Source organism: Cnephaeus nilssonii (genome assembly GCF_951640355.1).
Source record: "Cnephaeus nilssonii genome assembly, chromosome: 1".
NCBI lineage: Eukaryota > Metazoa > Chordata > Mammalia > Chiroptera > Vespertilionidae > Cnephaeus > Cnephaeus nilssonii.
The window spans coordinates 3989948-4006700 of NC_137072.1; the positions used below are offsets into that span (position 1 = coordinate 3989948).

Sequence of the window (16753 nt, forward strand, 5' to 3'; positions counted from 1 at the left end):
AAGAATGCATCAATTTATTCAGAACTATTTATTGAACACCTTTCACATGCTAAGCTTTCTAGAGAATTCAAACATCAGTTTTCCCTGGATTTAAGGAGTCCAAAGTCTAGTCATAAAATAATGCTTGTTCAGAACAGATGTGTTAGTATCATATGAGAGATATAATTCAGCCATTCAGGGGATGGAGAAAACACTTTAAATTGAGCGATCAGGGAAGGCTCTATCAGAGAGGAGGTCATTTGAAATGAAAGTACAATTAGAATAAAACCTTTTAATTAAAGTATTATACACACATAAAAGTGTATATATTATAAAGACTACAAGCTAACTGAATTTTCACAAACCAAACACAGTAGTTATGTAACCAGATGGAATAGTATAATACTCCAGAAGCCCCCTTCTGCCCTTCCAGTCATTCTTGTGGTAGTAGAATTTTGTTAGATGAATGTAGACAGAGAGAAAATTACTGGGGGAGGGATCAGCATACATAAAGATGTAGAAATTAAGACTGTGTTTTGAGAAATGGGCTAAAGAATAATTTGCTTGGAGTGTCAGCTGGTGGACAGGGTTGGGTCCATGTTGTAGTCTTAACTGCCATGTAAAAAAGTTAGATTGTACTTATTAGGCACTGAAGACCTTTGAGCAAGAGAGAATATTTTGTAAGATTTTTTTTTTAGGATAGTTGGTAATTTATTGGTAATGTGAGAGGTGAGACTGGAGGTCAGGTGACTGGTTGGGAAGCTTTTATAAAACCCAGGTATGAGATAATTTGGCCTTTGCATGGCAGGTGAAGAAAGAGGGCAACCATCCACAGACAGTATAATGAGCCAACAAAAACTGAATGGCTATGGATCTTGAAGAAGTCCAAGAAAAATTCCTTCTATAAAAGTACTCAAGAGAAAATTGTTATTTACTATTTTGTCAAGGGTTAACACAAACTTTGAATGCTGTCTCTCCAAGAGAATTCTAAAAACTTTCTTGCGGTATCTGAATAAAACCTTGTTACTCTAAGGAAACTGACCTTTCAGACAAAGAGTTCTTTGTTACTCAGAAATGTGGATTGCTTTTCTTTTCATATGGGTGCATGCTAGAATAAACATTTTGGTGGGAAAAACTGATTTCAAGGAAGACTTTTGAAGATGTCACGTTAACAACAAATTACTGAATGTTGTTCACCTGTTTATTCGTTCTTCCTTCAAGCTATTCTCACAATCCAGATTTCTGGATAGGATGCATTAATTTCATTGTATATTTTTTACCTGTAATGTATTTCTACAAGAAATAAACGTGTTTTTGGAAGTAAAGGCCATAATACATTTTTCTTTGACAGCTTCTTATTTCACTTTGGCTATGTGGGCCATTTTTTATTAAAGGCACCCCCCCACACACACACACCCATCCCATCTCTCCCTCCAAAGCAGTTAGTTGGTTTTTTAAAAAAAATATTTTTATTGTTTTCAGAGAGAACAGGAGAGGGAGAGAGAGAGAAACATCAGTGATGAGAGAGCATCATTGATTGGCTGCCTCCTGCACACCCCACACTGGGAATCAAGCCCTCAACCCAGGCACGTGCCCTGACCAGGAATGAACCGTGACCTCCTGGTTCTTAGGTTGAGGCTCAACCACTGAGCAAATCCTGCTGAGCCAAAGCAGTTAGTTCTTAACAAATAATTACTGAGCACCTAATCTGCGCTTTGATCTCCTGTAAGGTCTTTCCAAGTCTGTTCTTTATTGTCCTTCTACACAACGGGCCCCTCACTCCCGAGGCTGTTTGTAGCGTCTCTGATGCGTGCGGTTGTTCCCAGGCACTGGATTTACGCAGGAAAACATCGGCAGAAGGAAGGCAGCTCCTCTTGAAGCCAGTGTGTGCAGGTAACCCGGAATCTTCCTGGGACCGGGCGGCGGGGCGGGAAGGGCACTTTCTTCGGGAAGAAGCACGTGGGTGGGCAGGGGAGGGGGTCCTGAAGGAGAGAGGGCGCAGGCTGGACTGCGCGCTCCCTGCCGGCCTGGGGCCCCGCCGCCAGGCAGCCGGGCGCCGGGGGCGCGGAGCCTGGCTCCAGGGTCTCCCACGCGGCCAGCCGTCCGTCTGCGCGGCTCCCCCAGCTGGAGTTCCCAACTTTTCCTCCAGCGGGAGAGGAAGGGTAAGTGAGTAAGGGAAGTCCCGCCCCCTTCCCGGATTCCGATTGGCCAAGGCCCACCAGACCCCCGGCGGGGTCGCCGGCCGATTGGCTGCGGGCTGCGGGGCGCCGCCGCGGGCCGGGAGCGGCCGGCCGCCGGGCCCTCAGGTGGCAGGTGGGGCGGGCACCGCCCGCTCCTCCGCGCGCTCCGGTCCCGCAGACGCTCCGGCTGGCTGGCGGAGCAGGCGCGGCGCGCCCGCGGGGAGCGGGACTGCCCAGCCTGGGCCATGAAGAGCCTCAAGTCCCGCCTGCGGAGACAGGACGCGCCCGGCCCCCTGTTGTCCGGCGCCGCCACGAGCGCGGTGAGTCCCGCCGCCCGCGCGCGTCCCGGGCTCCGGGCGCTCCCCTCCGAGAGCCCTGCCGGCTCCGGAGCGCGCTCCTCCCGCGGCTTTCCCTCGGCGCGCCCTCCCCGTCGGCCCGGCGAGTCCTCCTCCCGCAGGCCGGGCCCCGCGTGGGCCCTGACACCCTGGGCCCCTTCCCGCTTCTCTCCCCAGGTCGCCGAGCCCCTGGCGCTTCGGGATCCACTCGCCCCTCTTCCTTAGTCCGGTTTCTGGGTGGCCGCCACCGGCCCGGCCCTTCCTCGGCGCCCCTCGGGGCTGGCCCGGCTCCGCTCCGCGGGGTTCTTGGCGGGCAGCCCTGGGTCCCTGGGGTTCGCCCGTATCCCGGTGCCGGGGCCGCGGACCCGCCCGGCCCCGCACCTTGAGTCGGTCCCGGAGGACTGGCGCTGCCTGGCTGGGGGTTTGTTCCGGCCGCGGTGCCGTCCCGGGAAGCTGGGTTTCTGACGGAGGCCGAGGCCGTCGCCGCGCCGGGCAGACAGCCGCGGGGGTGGCCGCCCGGGGTGGTGGGGAGCCGGGAAGGTGGTTTCCGCTGGCCGCGTCCCGGGCGGACCCGTCGGTGCGGACCGCCGCCCGCCCTCCGCGCCCGCGCTGGGCAGGACGCGGGCCTCCGCGGTCGGCAGGGGAACAGGAATCGGAGAAACAGCCCGTCTGCAGATGTTGGCGTTTAGATAACTGGGCAAATTGGAAGAATGGCCACAGCATCAACATTTTATATTATTGAAACAAACATGTAAAAACCTGAGGACTTAGAAACGAAAATATGTGCTCGAACTGTTTAGTTGCCCATCTGAAGTAATTAAAACAGACTTATTTTACATAGAGTCTTACCAAATGGTTATATGCTTTTCATGAGAGCTATTTTAATTAAAATGCTTTTGCTTTTGAGTCAAATCAGAATTGTGCCTTTCTCTCCACCTATTTATAGGATGATTTTTCTTGGACTTAAAGGAAATTATGGTGAAACTAGGCTCTTTAATTCCCAATTTTTACAAAAGGAATGGCTTCAGTTGATATATTTGATGTTTTGATGTTGTTTATTAAAGCATGAATTTGCTTTATAAGGGCATAAAAAGGGAGATTACTTTGTTTCACGTTATTTTTTAAAGTAATTGGAAGAAATGTCATTTAGTGATTTCACAGGTCAATATAGTTGAGTTCAAGGTTCAACTTCTTTGTAGTACAGGTTGTTTTTTCAGCTTTAGATATGTATTTTTCTAGGTTTATTTGCTATATTTCCCATTTTAACTTCACTAAGGATTCACATCCGACTTGGAGGTTTATACACCTTAATTGTGTGGGTTTTTTTTCCTACTAGAAATTCAGAGTAGTTATTGGTCTTATCAGCATGCCAGTTTGCATTTTGTACATTTGAAACACGAAGTGCATCTCTTTGAGCCTAAATCTTTAGCACTTGCTAAACTGAGCATTTTATTATTTTTCTTAAAATAACAGCATAAAGATAAATACATGGTATGAAAAACAGAACCTATCTGATTAGGAAAGTGAACATCTCTCAGTTTAAATATTTTGTCAAGTATTGAATGAAAATAAATGAGTGTGAAGACTAATAAAATCAAACCAAGCATTGATAGAAAAATAAATAAATGTACAGGAGAATAAGTTCCTTTCTGCTTTTTAGTCTATAAATCATAATCCCTGTTGTCAGGTTTAGTCACATACATGCATATTGTTATGATGGAGCTTTTTTTTTTTCATTTTTCTTCCAGAAATATTTAAACTTTTATTTATTTGCTTTGAATAGATAATATAGCATATGGCTTAATATTTGAAAGAAACAAAAATATAGATAGCAAATGGTGCTTTTTTCACTCCCGTCCTTCAGTTACCTGTCCCCTTTCTTCAGGGGCTACTTGTGTCAGTTGCGTGCATGTCACTCCAGAGAATGTTTAGCAGTTACAAGCAAATACAAATATTTCTATATATTCTTTATAGAAATGGTAGCACACTGTACTCACTGTTCCATATCTTTTTTTTAAAACTGTAAATACGTAGGCCCATTCAGAGCATCCCCATTCAAATCTTTTGCTGTAATATACCATGCTGTGATGAATAAGCCTGTATCTATTTCAAGTGTGTGTGTATGTACACTTGTAGGGTCAATTCCTAAAAGTGGAAATGCTGGGTTAAAGAATACGTGCATTTGTATAGAATGCTGTTGAATTTCCTTTCATGCATCATGTACCCAATGGGTGAGAAATTTTTTTTTCATGCTTCTGTTTAAAGTCTGTATAGATTTTTTGATCTGTGTGAGCCAGACAGGTGAATGTGGTATCTCAGGATAGTTTGTATTTCTCTTTTTTGACAGTTTTAAGGTTCCTTATGTTTTTTTCTGAGAACAATTTATCCTTTCCATTTTTCTATTGGGTTGTTGTTTTTTTCCTATTCATTTATATATACTTTATTTATATTAGAGAAATTAGTCCTATTAATCTGAATAATCTTTTTGTCTTAATTAGTTGTCTTATGACTTTGTTTATGGTGGCATTTGCTATGCAGAAGGTGGTTATTTTTATACAATTGAATTTATCAATCTTTTATTTTGTGACTTTTAGGTTTATATTATATGTTGATCTTTCCACTCTGCAATATTAAGCAAAAAAGAAAGCCCCCTGTTTTCTTTCAATTGTTTCATTGTTGTTTGTTTTTGTAACATTTAAAGTTTTGCTCCATCTAGAATTATTCTGGTAAGAGGTATACATCTTGCTTTTTTTTTTTTCTCTCTTTGCCCCATTGCTACCTGATTGATATCTTAGAACATTTAATTGTCATGGAAATGAACACAATATGTTCTATATAATTTTGATTTGAGAAAAAAATTTAAAATGCCTATATTATAAATATTTTTATTTAATCTTTTTATCTGGAGACACATTAGAAATAGATTGAGGTATGTAAATATTTTATGACATTATAGTATGTGAAATATAGTATGTTAGTTTAACAGGTAAATTATAATTATATGCAGATTATGTACAGAAAAAAGATATTTAAAATATTCAGAATAGTACTATGGTTATAAAAAACTAGAGGCCCAGTGCATGAATTCATGCACGGGTGGGATCCCTCGGCCTGCAGCGATCTGGGCCGATTGGGGCTGTCTCGCCCAGTCCAAATCAGGGCTGATCAGGGCCAGCTAGCCTGGGGGCGGGACTGCGGGAGGTTGGCCAGCCGCAGGAGGTTGGCTGTGGGAGCGCACTGACTACCATGGGGCAGCTCCTGCATTGAGCTTCTTCTCCTGGTGGTCAGTGCATGTCATAGTGACTGGTCGACCGGTTGTTTGGTCAACTGGGCGTAATAATCGCTTAGGCTTTTATATATATAGATGCCAATGAGTTTAAAGCTTACTAAATGGATGTGTGTTTGTACACATATAAATAAACTAGAGGCCCAGTGCACGAAATTCATACATGGGTAGGGTCCTTAGGCCTGGCCAGTGATCAGGGCTGATCAGGTTCCCGCCTCTCCACCTCCTCCTTCCCTCACTGCCCGCCTGCACGCTGCCACCACATGGTTACCCCCCCCCCCCGCCTCCCCACCTCCCTGCCTCCTCCTTCCCTTGCTCCCTCAGCGGCCACTGCCACTGGTCGCCCGCCACATTCCATGCCACCCCCTGGTGGTCAGTGCATGTCATAGCAAGCAATTGACTCCCGATCTCCCTGTCGAACCCCCGAAGGGACACTTTGCATATTAGCCTTTTATATATATAGATAGTTCACAATTACCATTTGTGGGTAAATACATTTGAGAGTCCTTTACTAACCTCATCTGGAGAAACCTCATCTGGAGATAGCTGCATATTTTAATCCTAAAATAAGACAATTTTTGCTTTTACATTTTTTTAAAATTACTAACTGGAGCTTTAGAGTTCTGAAAGGGATAATTAAGTGACTGTAAATGCTATTTTAGATCTAGTCAATTATAGATACAGTCATAACATGTATAATTATGTTTATAATTAAAGTATAGTGAGACTAGGCATGTTCCATTTTTGCCTAGTTCAGATTAGGAAATTTGAGTAATTAAAATTAAGGGACTGTCATTCCAGAACTAGTAGTAATACTGCAAACCAATATTTTAAGCAGACATTTTGGAAGAGTTTCCCCTTTAAATTGTACCTATGCTGAACATTTGTACCTGAGTAAATAATTGCTTTAAAGTAGTCTACAACCTGGGATGTTCTGCAATGATTATTTTGCTGCTCTTTCTCTAGACTACTTCAAAAACCAAATATGTTCTAAAGTATCTTATTAATGTCTCAGTACCTTGAAAAAAATATTGGTAATTCAAAAGGCACTTAGAGTTACAAATATTGCAACTGAAAAAAAGTCTTTAAAAAACTTATTTTGGTTCCTACTAAGAACAGAGGTTTGAGATATTTAGAAAGCATACAAGATTAAATTTGATTTTGTTTTAGTTGTGATTTGGTGAATAAGGATTTTGTTTTCCACTCAGGAATTCAGTTGTGTTTTAAAAGATGCTAATGTCATTATTATTATAATGATTTTAGGGTAATGTGAATAATTAAGATCACAAATTGTTATGTTTAAAGTCATGATACTTTGGCCCTGGCCAGGTAGTTCATTTGGTTGGAGCGTGTCCAGATGCTCCAGGGTTGCTGTGGGTCCCTGCTCTGAAAGCATGCAGGAATCAACCAATGAATGCGTGGGTGGGTGGGGCAACAGATCTGTTTTTCTCTCTTTCTCTCCATCCCTCTCTCTCTCTAAAAATCCAATCCAAAAAACCTCATGATACTTAATTGAGACTGTTTACTCATTTTTATTGAAGATGACAACCTTTAATTTAAAATGATTACCTTAATTAAAACTTTATTCAGACAGTTTCTTAGGTTTATCCCTACATTGTATTTCTTGTGGTTCTTGAAAGATCACAATCAAGAGGCCCTCTTTTTATACTTTTGGATTTCAGCCCAGCCAGAGTTTTGCTAAGGTCTTCATGCTGATTTGAATTGCTAAATCATAATAATAAAAGCGTAATATGCCAATTAGACCATATGTCCTTCCGGATGACTTTCTGGACGAAGCCGGGGCTGCGAGGGCCGAGGCAGCCACCACAGCTGCAAGGGCGCAGTTCCTTGCACGAATTTCATGCATCGGGCCTCTACTTTTATTATAATACTGAAACAAAAGGGTGGAGTTGCTTAGGTATGTCTTTTGGTACATGATGAGTCCTACAATTTAGATGATGAGTAATTAAGGATTTTAATTACTTCTTTTAATATTAGTAAGAGTGGAGTAATGATTATGTGTCTTTATTTATTGTGCACATACACATTTTTCAAATTTAAAATTATTCAAGAATTGGACCTTGCTCAGCAGTGGTCTTACTTAGTTTGAAAAACATTTAGGGAACACATAAGTTAGGTTTAAGAATCCTATATAATAAAAGCCTAATATACAAATTGTCTGGGAGAGCAGTCGCTCGCTATAACATGTGCTGACCACCAGGGGGCGGCGCGGAACATGGCGGACATCAGCGATGTGGCGCTGGCAGCAGGTGGCAGTGGAGACGCTGCTGGCCCTGATGGGCCCTGACGAGAGCGGGACCACGGAAGGGTGGTGGAGCAGGTGAGTGGGTGGCGCCAGGCCAAGACGAGTGCGAGTGGGGGCCCAATCGCCCCGCCAATCACTCCACAGACGGTGACCAGTGGCGGCGGTGATCGATCGCCCCGCAGGCGGGATGGTGGAACAGGTGAGGGGGTGGCACCAGTCCACAATGGAGTGCCATGTGGGGCTGCGGGGCTGCGAGGCTGGGGCTGAGAGCCTGGGGGCACAAGCTGGGGCTTGATCTCTGCAGGCCACCCCAAGGGACCATGCATGAATTCGTGCACTGGGCCTCTAGTGAATTAATAAGGTCATCTTTGAAGAAATGGATAATTCTACATTGGGAACAGAAAATGTGCAAGATAGGTTTGGAATCCTTTGTCATCTAGAAAGCAAGGAGGGTATAAAAGATTAGGACTTGGGAATCACTTGAAGCAGTTCCCACTTGACCAATAGTGGGATAGTTTTTGATTACCAGTAAAGATAATACAACAGGAGACTGAAATATTTAAATCACGATTTCATAATAATGATTACCAAAAAAAAGAAAGAAGAAAGAAAATTGTCATTTTTTGAGAATGTTAGGGAACTGATGTACTTTTTAAAAAATATATTTTTATTGATTTTTCACAGAGAGGAAGGGAGAGGGATAGCTAGAAACATCGATGAGAGAGAAACATCGATCAGCTGCCTCCTGCACACCCCCTATTGGGGATGTGCCCGGAACCCAAGTGATGTACTTTTAATATTCAGAAAATCAAGAGAAAGAATAAACATCATGCTTTTTCTCAGGGTAGCCAAATACTAAGTTAGGCGAAGTTTCTCTTTTATAAAAGCTATTGTATCCTAGCCAATATATGAAGATGGGATGATATAATTAGTATGTCACAGTTTTGCAACTCCTAATGATTAAATGGATCTGGAGTCTAGACAGTGATTACTAGTGGCTACTAATATCTCAAAAAGAAAATCAGACATAATTTATCTCCTGATGGAAATTTCATTATTATTAACAGTCTTGACCAAAGAACCAAGCCTGAATATGATAGGCCTCTCGATCTAACCACAATTTTACAGAAAATACAGGGGATAGAGTAATGTGGTATGCAATGAGCAAAATTCTGATCTTAGGAAACTCTATAAAACAAACGGCCTGTAGTTGTTTTTTTTTTCTTTAAAAAAAAGACTTATAAGAAGGAGAAGAAAAGGAGGCAAACCATTTAAGAGACTACCAGTTGCAATGATAGACTTCTTCCAGACCCTGATTAATGGTAAAAAATAAACGTTTAATAACCAATTGAAGAAATGTAAATACTAATTTAGATATATGGTGATATTATAGAATTATTATTTTGAAAGATTTAAATGTGACAATGGTAATTATGTTGGTTAAGTTTATAAAATGTTTTGTGTTTCAGAGAAATTTTAGAAGTATACTATTTTCAGGTGAAATGATGTGAAGTCTGGGGTTTACTTCAGAATAATCTGTGGGTAGGAAAAGTAAGTGGGGAGTATAGTTGAAATAGATTGGTCATAATTGTTGTAGGTATTGTATTTACTTTTGTGATACTATTGTATTTTTCTTATGTTCTAAAATCCTATGTAATAAAAGCCTAATATGCTAAGTGTCCAGTTGTTCGTTCAACCAATCAAAGCATAATATGGTAAGGCCGCTCAACCACTTGCTATGATGTGCATTGACCACCAGGGGCAGACAGTCAACCAGTTGACCAGTCGCTATGACGTGCACTGACCACCAGGGAGCAGACGCTCTGATCGGTAGGTTAGCTTGCTGCTGGGGTCCAGCTGATTGGGACTGAGCGAGATGGGCCGGACATGCCCTGGAGCCCTCCCGTGGTCCCGCCCCGGCTGGCCAACCTTCTGTGTCCCTCCCCGGCCCTGATCATGCACCGGTGGGGTCCCTTGGCCTGACCTGCGCCCTCTCACAATCTGGGACCCCTCAGGGAATGTCGGAGAGCCGGTTTTGGCCCGATCCCGCAGGCATAAAAGGCTAATATGCAAATTGACCAAACGGCAGAACGACTGGTTGCTATGATGTGCACTGACCACCAGGGGACAGACGCTCAATGCAGGAGCTGACCCTGGTGGTTAGTGCACTCCCACAGGGGAAGTGCCGCTAAGCCAGAAGCCAGGCTCACGGCTGGCGAGTGCAGTGGCGGTGGCGGGAGCCTCTCCCACATCTGCTGCAGTACTAAGGATGTCTGGGGGCAGCGGGCCTAAGCTGGCAGTTGGACATCCCCCAAGGGCTCCTGGACTGCAAGAGGGTGCAGGCCGGGCTGAGGGACCCCCCCCCCCCACAAGTGCACAAATTTCATGCACTGGGCTTCTAGTTTCTATAATAAGAAAGATAAAGTCATAGCCTTCAAGAATTTTAATATTAACATACATTACCTCACTTAGTAAATCATTTTTTAATTAAAAAAAGAACTTTAAGATAGCTACACATTAAATAACAATAATACAATACTTTAAGAGCCATAATAGAGGTGTGTATAAATTGCTATGGGAATATGGATGGATATGGTAGGGTTGGGGAAAAAGAAATGTAAAGCTTGAACCTGGCCAGAAAGACAGTTTGTAGGGCTTTCCACACAAAAGCACAGCAAGTACAATGGTGTGGAGCTATGAAATTATATAGCCCAGGAAGGGAGCACCAGGTTTGGGAAAGAAGTTTAGTGTTATGGTATTGGATGGCAGAGATGAGGTACGGCAAAGTGACAGTAAGAAGTTAGAGTGTGGAAGTTGGGGGGTATGGTCAAAGCAAGGTTTTTCTTTCTTTTTTGTTATTTTTTAACTTGAATTAAAATTTTGAATTCCTTTATAAGTTAAAACCATTGCTTAGAGAGATCACTGGCTGGAGCTATAAAGTTTCTTCTTCAGAAATTATCCTGTTAGTGAGTTAATAAGCTCATCCTTCTTTTCCCTTTCCTGCCAGAATTAGCTAATAGTCAACAAAATTTTGTTCTCATTAGCCCTGTTTAACTTAATTGTATCCTTGGTGAAGAAATCTAGATCCAATGATATTAGATTTAAATTTTATAACTCATGTTTTCTCTGTCATTTCTATCATATGGAAGCCTTTACCATCCTGTTATAGATTGCACAAACATTTGTCTGTCCTGACACCTAAGGGATATAATAAGAAATTGTTGAAAATTTCTACCTGCATGAGCTTATTCATGCAAGGGAAGTCAAATTGATTTCTATAGGGAACTTGTCTAAAAATGGATGGTTAAAATGTACTTCCTGAAATTATAAATGGAATGATCGGATACTATATGCCTATTACCTCATTTTCCTAAATCATAAAACAATTGAAAGCATTATTTGCTTTTCTAGGTTTAACAATATATCACAAAAATACAAGAATAAATTCACGTGTTTGTAGTTACAAAACAGTTTTGTCTTTTGGACTTCTTATTCTTAGGAATCCTGAATATTGTTGACAGTGATTAATTTGTATTCAAATGGTATAGTCTCTGAAATGATGTGCAAAAGATGAACTGATATAGTTGTATAACCAAAGCTCTGAAAAGGATGTGATATGATGAACTGGCAAGTGCCCTTCGGAGACAGTAGTGTATGACTGAACCAGTTAGGAGAAATGGCTGCCTATTGTTTTAAAAATCTTTTTTCCCCTCATTAAAGGCATACATGCTTATTGTAGAAAAGAAAATACAGTTGAAGATAAAGAATAAAACAAGTACCCTAGTGCTATTTCCCATGCCATAAACCACTGGGTATGTTCATTTTAAAGATTGCATACTGCCTCTGTTATTCAATTAGCATGTTATTCAATTACCTTGATGCCACAGTAAATGATACATGTATAATTTTTTGAATCAATTTATGGTAATAAACTTTATACTTAAGACTAGGGGCCCAGTGCACAAAATTCGTACACTGGGGGTGGGGATTCCCTCAGCCCAACCTGCCCCCTCTCACATACTGGGTGCCCTCAGGGGATGTCTCCCTTTGTGGGAGGCAACCGGGCTGGTCAGGGGAAGGCACCAGCCCCATCACCCCGCTGCTGCAGCCACTGCCAGTCACCACAGCCACCAAGGTGTTTTCATCAACACGGACTCCAGTCCCTTCACCATGAAAAAATGACAATTTTCTTTAGGCATTTTCAAGATGTGTCTTTCATAGGATATGCATTTCTTTTTTTTTTTTTTAATCCTCACCTGAGGATATGTTCCCATTGATTTTTAGAGTGTGGAAGAGAGAGGGAGAGACAGAGAGAAACATCAATGTGAGAGGGACACTTTGATTGGTTGCCTCCTGCATGAGCCCTGACCATGGGCGCCAGGCTGGGGGGCATGCAGGGACCCCTGGGCCGCACGCAGCGGTGGCCACCAGGGTCTCTACACACCCCAGAGGCCAGCAGCCAGCCCCCCATCGTGGGCGCCGGGCTGGGAGCGTGGACCTAAACTGCCGCTTGGTGCTGGAGCATTCCCAAGCGGCTGGGGGCACTATGTTCCCGCCCCGCCCCCAGCCCCTTGGCGCCTGCACCTATAGGCTCGAAGTGGCCAGGGGGCGTTCTGGGACCCCTGCCTTTCAGGACCTAAGCGTGGGCCTACAGGCTCTGAGCGGCTTTGGTCTAGAGGATGTTTCCCGGACCCAGGCCGCTGCAAGTGGCTGGGGGTGGGGCAGGAACATCCCTGCGTCGCTATGGCGATGTGGGAATGTCCCCCGCCCCCCCCCCCCCCCCCCCCCGCGCGCCAAGGCTCGGAGTGGCCAGGGGGCGTTCTGGGACCCCTGCTGCTCAGGGTCTAAGCACGGGCCTACAGTCTTGGAGTGGCCTGGGTCCGGAGGATGTTTACGGGACCCAGGCCGCTCAGCGCCCGCATATGCAAATTAACCGCCATCTTGTTTGCTCTGATTGGCTGTGGACGTCGTGAAGGTGCAGTCAATTTGCATGTTTCTCTTTTATTAGTGCAGATGATAAGTAATATGAAATGATTTGAGCAAATACAAATGTCCCTTTAGGAATACTCAGTAAATGCTAGTGAATTACTTAAAAAGGAATTACTTATGAGAAATCCAAGTACCAGTAGCCAATTTTTATTGAGCATATATGTCATAGACATTGTTCTAAATGCTTTACATTAACTCAGTCCTCATAGCAACCCTATTTACTTGTCCAAGTTGCCATAACTGATGTGTGGAGAGCCAGGTAGCCTGACTATAGAATCCATGTCCTTAACCATTGTGATCTGATATAATTTAAAATTAAAGCTATGGAATTTGTACCTTAAGCTATATGCCAAAAAATTTGGAGAGACGGGTGTTAGGGGGGAAGGGAGGCTTTTTACTGTCAGTCTGAAAACCAATTTGTGTTCCTTCCAGCTATGCATAAAATTATTGCATTCCCTTATCTTAAGTTTAATGGATACTATTATTTAAAACATATTTGTCAACCTAATAAAAAAAATTATTGCTTTAGTCCATAGTTTTTTATTTTTGGGGATATGAACATATTTCCATGCTTATTGACACTTTCACTTCTTGTTTTAGGAATTACCTGTTCATGTTCTGTGACCATTATTTCTATTGATGCCTCCTAGTGATTTTTAAGAGGTTTACATGTTTATTTTTACTGCTTGACCAATTGTAAATAAAAGAGTAGTGTGTGGCCCTAGCCGGTTTGGCTCAGTGAATAGAGCATTGGCTTGCGGACTAAAGGGTCCCGGGTTCGATTCCAGTCGAGGACACATGTCCTGGTTGCGGGCTCGATCCCCAGTAGGAGGCATGCAAGAAGCAGCCAATCAATGATTTTCTCTCATCATTGATGTTTCTATCTCTCTCCCTTCCTCTCTGAAATCAATAAAAAAATAAAAAAATTTATTAAAAAAACACAAAAAAGTAGTGTGTGTGTCTCACTATAGTTGTGTTTCTGTCACCTCGTATATTTCAAATGGTTTTTTGATGTACTTAATTTTGTGATAATTGACACATTAAGGTTCATGTCTGTTTTATATATACTGTAGAATCTAATGGTATAAAAGTCTCTGATTTGTCCCATTATAATGTTTGTCTTGAATTCTATAGTGTTTCTCATATTATCTGTCATATTATCCCTTTTGCCTTCTTGTTTTTGTGTGTATGTGTACATTCACCCAATATATTATCCTGTCATCTTAGGTTTTAGATATTTAGGAGGACATTTAGGTGAAGTAAGATCTAAGAATCTGAACTAAAAATTATTGTTTTACTATCTGGAGGTGTGTGTGTGTGTGTGTGAGTGTGTGTCTGTGTCTGTGTGTCTGTTTAAAGTTTATACACACTTTTTTAGAGGGTATGATATGTTTTTAAATTGACCTTAATTGATAGTTTTTCAAAGTTTGACATTACCTTTAGTAAGATTTCCCATATATATCCTACATAATAAAAGAGTAATAGGTAAATTAGCTGTCACTCCGCGACAAAATGGCGGCGCCCATAGCAGACACTGGCGGCATCCCCCCCGGCAACGGGAGCCCAGCATCTGCTCCTTCGCCGCGGAGGGAGGGGAGGGGTCTCTGGCCAGAGGACTGGGAGCGGGACACTGAGCTCACGTTGCCAGCGGTGGCGCGAGCTCAGTGTCCGAGCCACGGCTGGGCTGTGAGAGGGAAGGGTCCTATGGGGCTGGGAGCCCAGCGTTCGCGCCCCGGCTAGCTGTGAGGCGGGTGGGAAGGAGCCTGTGGGGCCATGAGCCCAGTGTCTGCACCACGGCCGTGCGGCAGGAGGGAAGGGGCCTCTGGGGCTGCGAGCCCAGAGTCCGCACCACAGGTGTGCAGCGGGAGGGAAGGAGCCTCTGGGGCCGTGAGCCCAGAGTCCGAGCGCCCAGAGTCCACGCCCCGGTCTGCCTTGCGGCAGGAGGGAAGAGGCCTGTGGGGCCCCGAGCTCAGTGTCCCCGTGGCAGGGGAGGGACCAGAAAAATGGATATTTCCAGTTCCTGGTGCTGACAGAGCCCTATGGGTGCCGGGGTCCTCTATCTGCAGCCCCCAGTCACAGACTGGAAGCCCCCTGCCAGCAGTCCAGACGGGACCAGTGTGGTGCTGCGGCAGGGGGTGTGGGGGTGTCCGGCAGGCACGCTACAGACATCAAATCACTGCTGCCGAGGCTGCCCCACCCCCCCACACACACACACACTCGCAAGTAGTATCGTCCAAGGGGGCGACTCCTGAGGCAAGGCTCCCATGGCAGCTGATGCTCACCATGCCAGGTGAGGAAGCCAGACCTGAAAGCCCAAGCCCCCGAGTACCCGAACTGCAGGGCGTTGTGGGCCAGGGCCCTGAGGAGGCCCCAGGACAAGCATCTTCCCAGAGGCTGTGTGGAAGGAGGGGAGGAACCTCTGGCTAGAGGCCAGGTGAGGGATGCTGGCGTCTTTGCAGGCCAAGACCAGGCTGAGGGACACCCTGCCCCCGCACCCCCGTGCACGAATTTCGTGCACCGGGCCTCTAGTACACACACACACACACACACACACACACACACACACACACACACTCTCTGAGTGGCCAGATTATTATGATCTCTGAATGCATAATAATCTGGCCACTCAGTGTACTTCTCTTGATTACCTAATTTATTTGATATCAAAGATACTATAAATCGTGCACCTGATCAGTTTTCCCCTTTGCATTGGCTGATAGAAAGCTCAGGGCAAATAGGTGGTTGATCTCCAGCAAAAGTCTAGAATACTTTTGGTACCCATTTGAGATACAAATACACTGAGTGGCCAGATTATTATGCGTTCAGAGATCATAATAATCTCGCCACTTAGTGTATATGTGTGTGTGTGTGTGTGTGTTTGTGTGTGTGTGTGTGTGTGTGTGTACGTATATATACATATTTTCCTTGTTAATCCTCACCTGAGGATATATTTTTTCAATTGATTTTTTTTAGATACAGTGGAAGGGAGGGAGGGAGGGGGAGGGGAGGGGAGAGAGAGAGAGAGAGAGAGAGAGAGAGAGCACAATGTGAGAGAAATGCGTTGATTGATTACCTCCTGAATGCCTTCCAGATTGGGGCCAGAGATCAAACTTGCAACCCTGACTTGCCCCTGAGTGGGAATTGAACCTGCCACCCTTTGGTACGCGGGTCGACGGTCCAACCACTGAGCAGTACCAGCCAGGGCACAAATATATATATTTTTAATTTCAGAGACTTTTGGTTAATTTTTTTCCTGACTCTCCACGCATCAGGTTTTACCATTATTAAAGAGAGAGAAAAGGCAGGGTGGGGGGGGGGGTTGTGAAGAGGATGAAATATACATCCATCATGCTTGCTAAACTAAGAAAGCCAGTGTGTAATATTTCTTCCAGTGTGTTTTTGTTACTCTGTGTTTTTCTCAACCTATGCAGAGGTTGGGGTACTATGAAAATGAGTCTCCATTGGGGAAGCCATGTGGGTATGGTTCTAGTGAGGCTAGCACATTCTGATCTTTTCAGCTGTGTACTGAGGAGTAGGCCACAAACACTTGCTGATTTAGTGTTTTTAATGGGAGAGCTTTTTTTTTTTTTTTTTTCAATTCTCACCTGAGGATATGGTCTTTTTTAAAATTTGCTTTTGGAGAGGGAGGGAGAGAGAGAGAACCATCAATTGCAACTTGGGTATGTGCTGTGACTGGAAATTGAACCCACAACCTTAT

General features: G+C 44.0%; 1 protein-coding gene across 1 annotated transcript in view; it reads left to right on the forward strand.

The window, feature by feature from the left end:
• Window positions 1-1555: 1555 nt before the first annotated feature.
• Window positions 1556-16753, forward strand: part of UACA (uveal autoantigen with coiled-coil domains and ankyrin repeats) — a 124384-nt gene continuing 109186 nt past the window's right edge. The window contains exon 1 of the mRNA XM_079771271.1: window positions 1556-2479. Coding sequence (XP_079627397.1) covers window positions 2405-2479 — 75 coding nt within the window. The 5' untranslated portion in view covers window positions 1556-2404. The remainder of the gene's footprint in view (window positions 2480-16753) is intronic.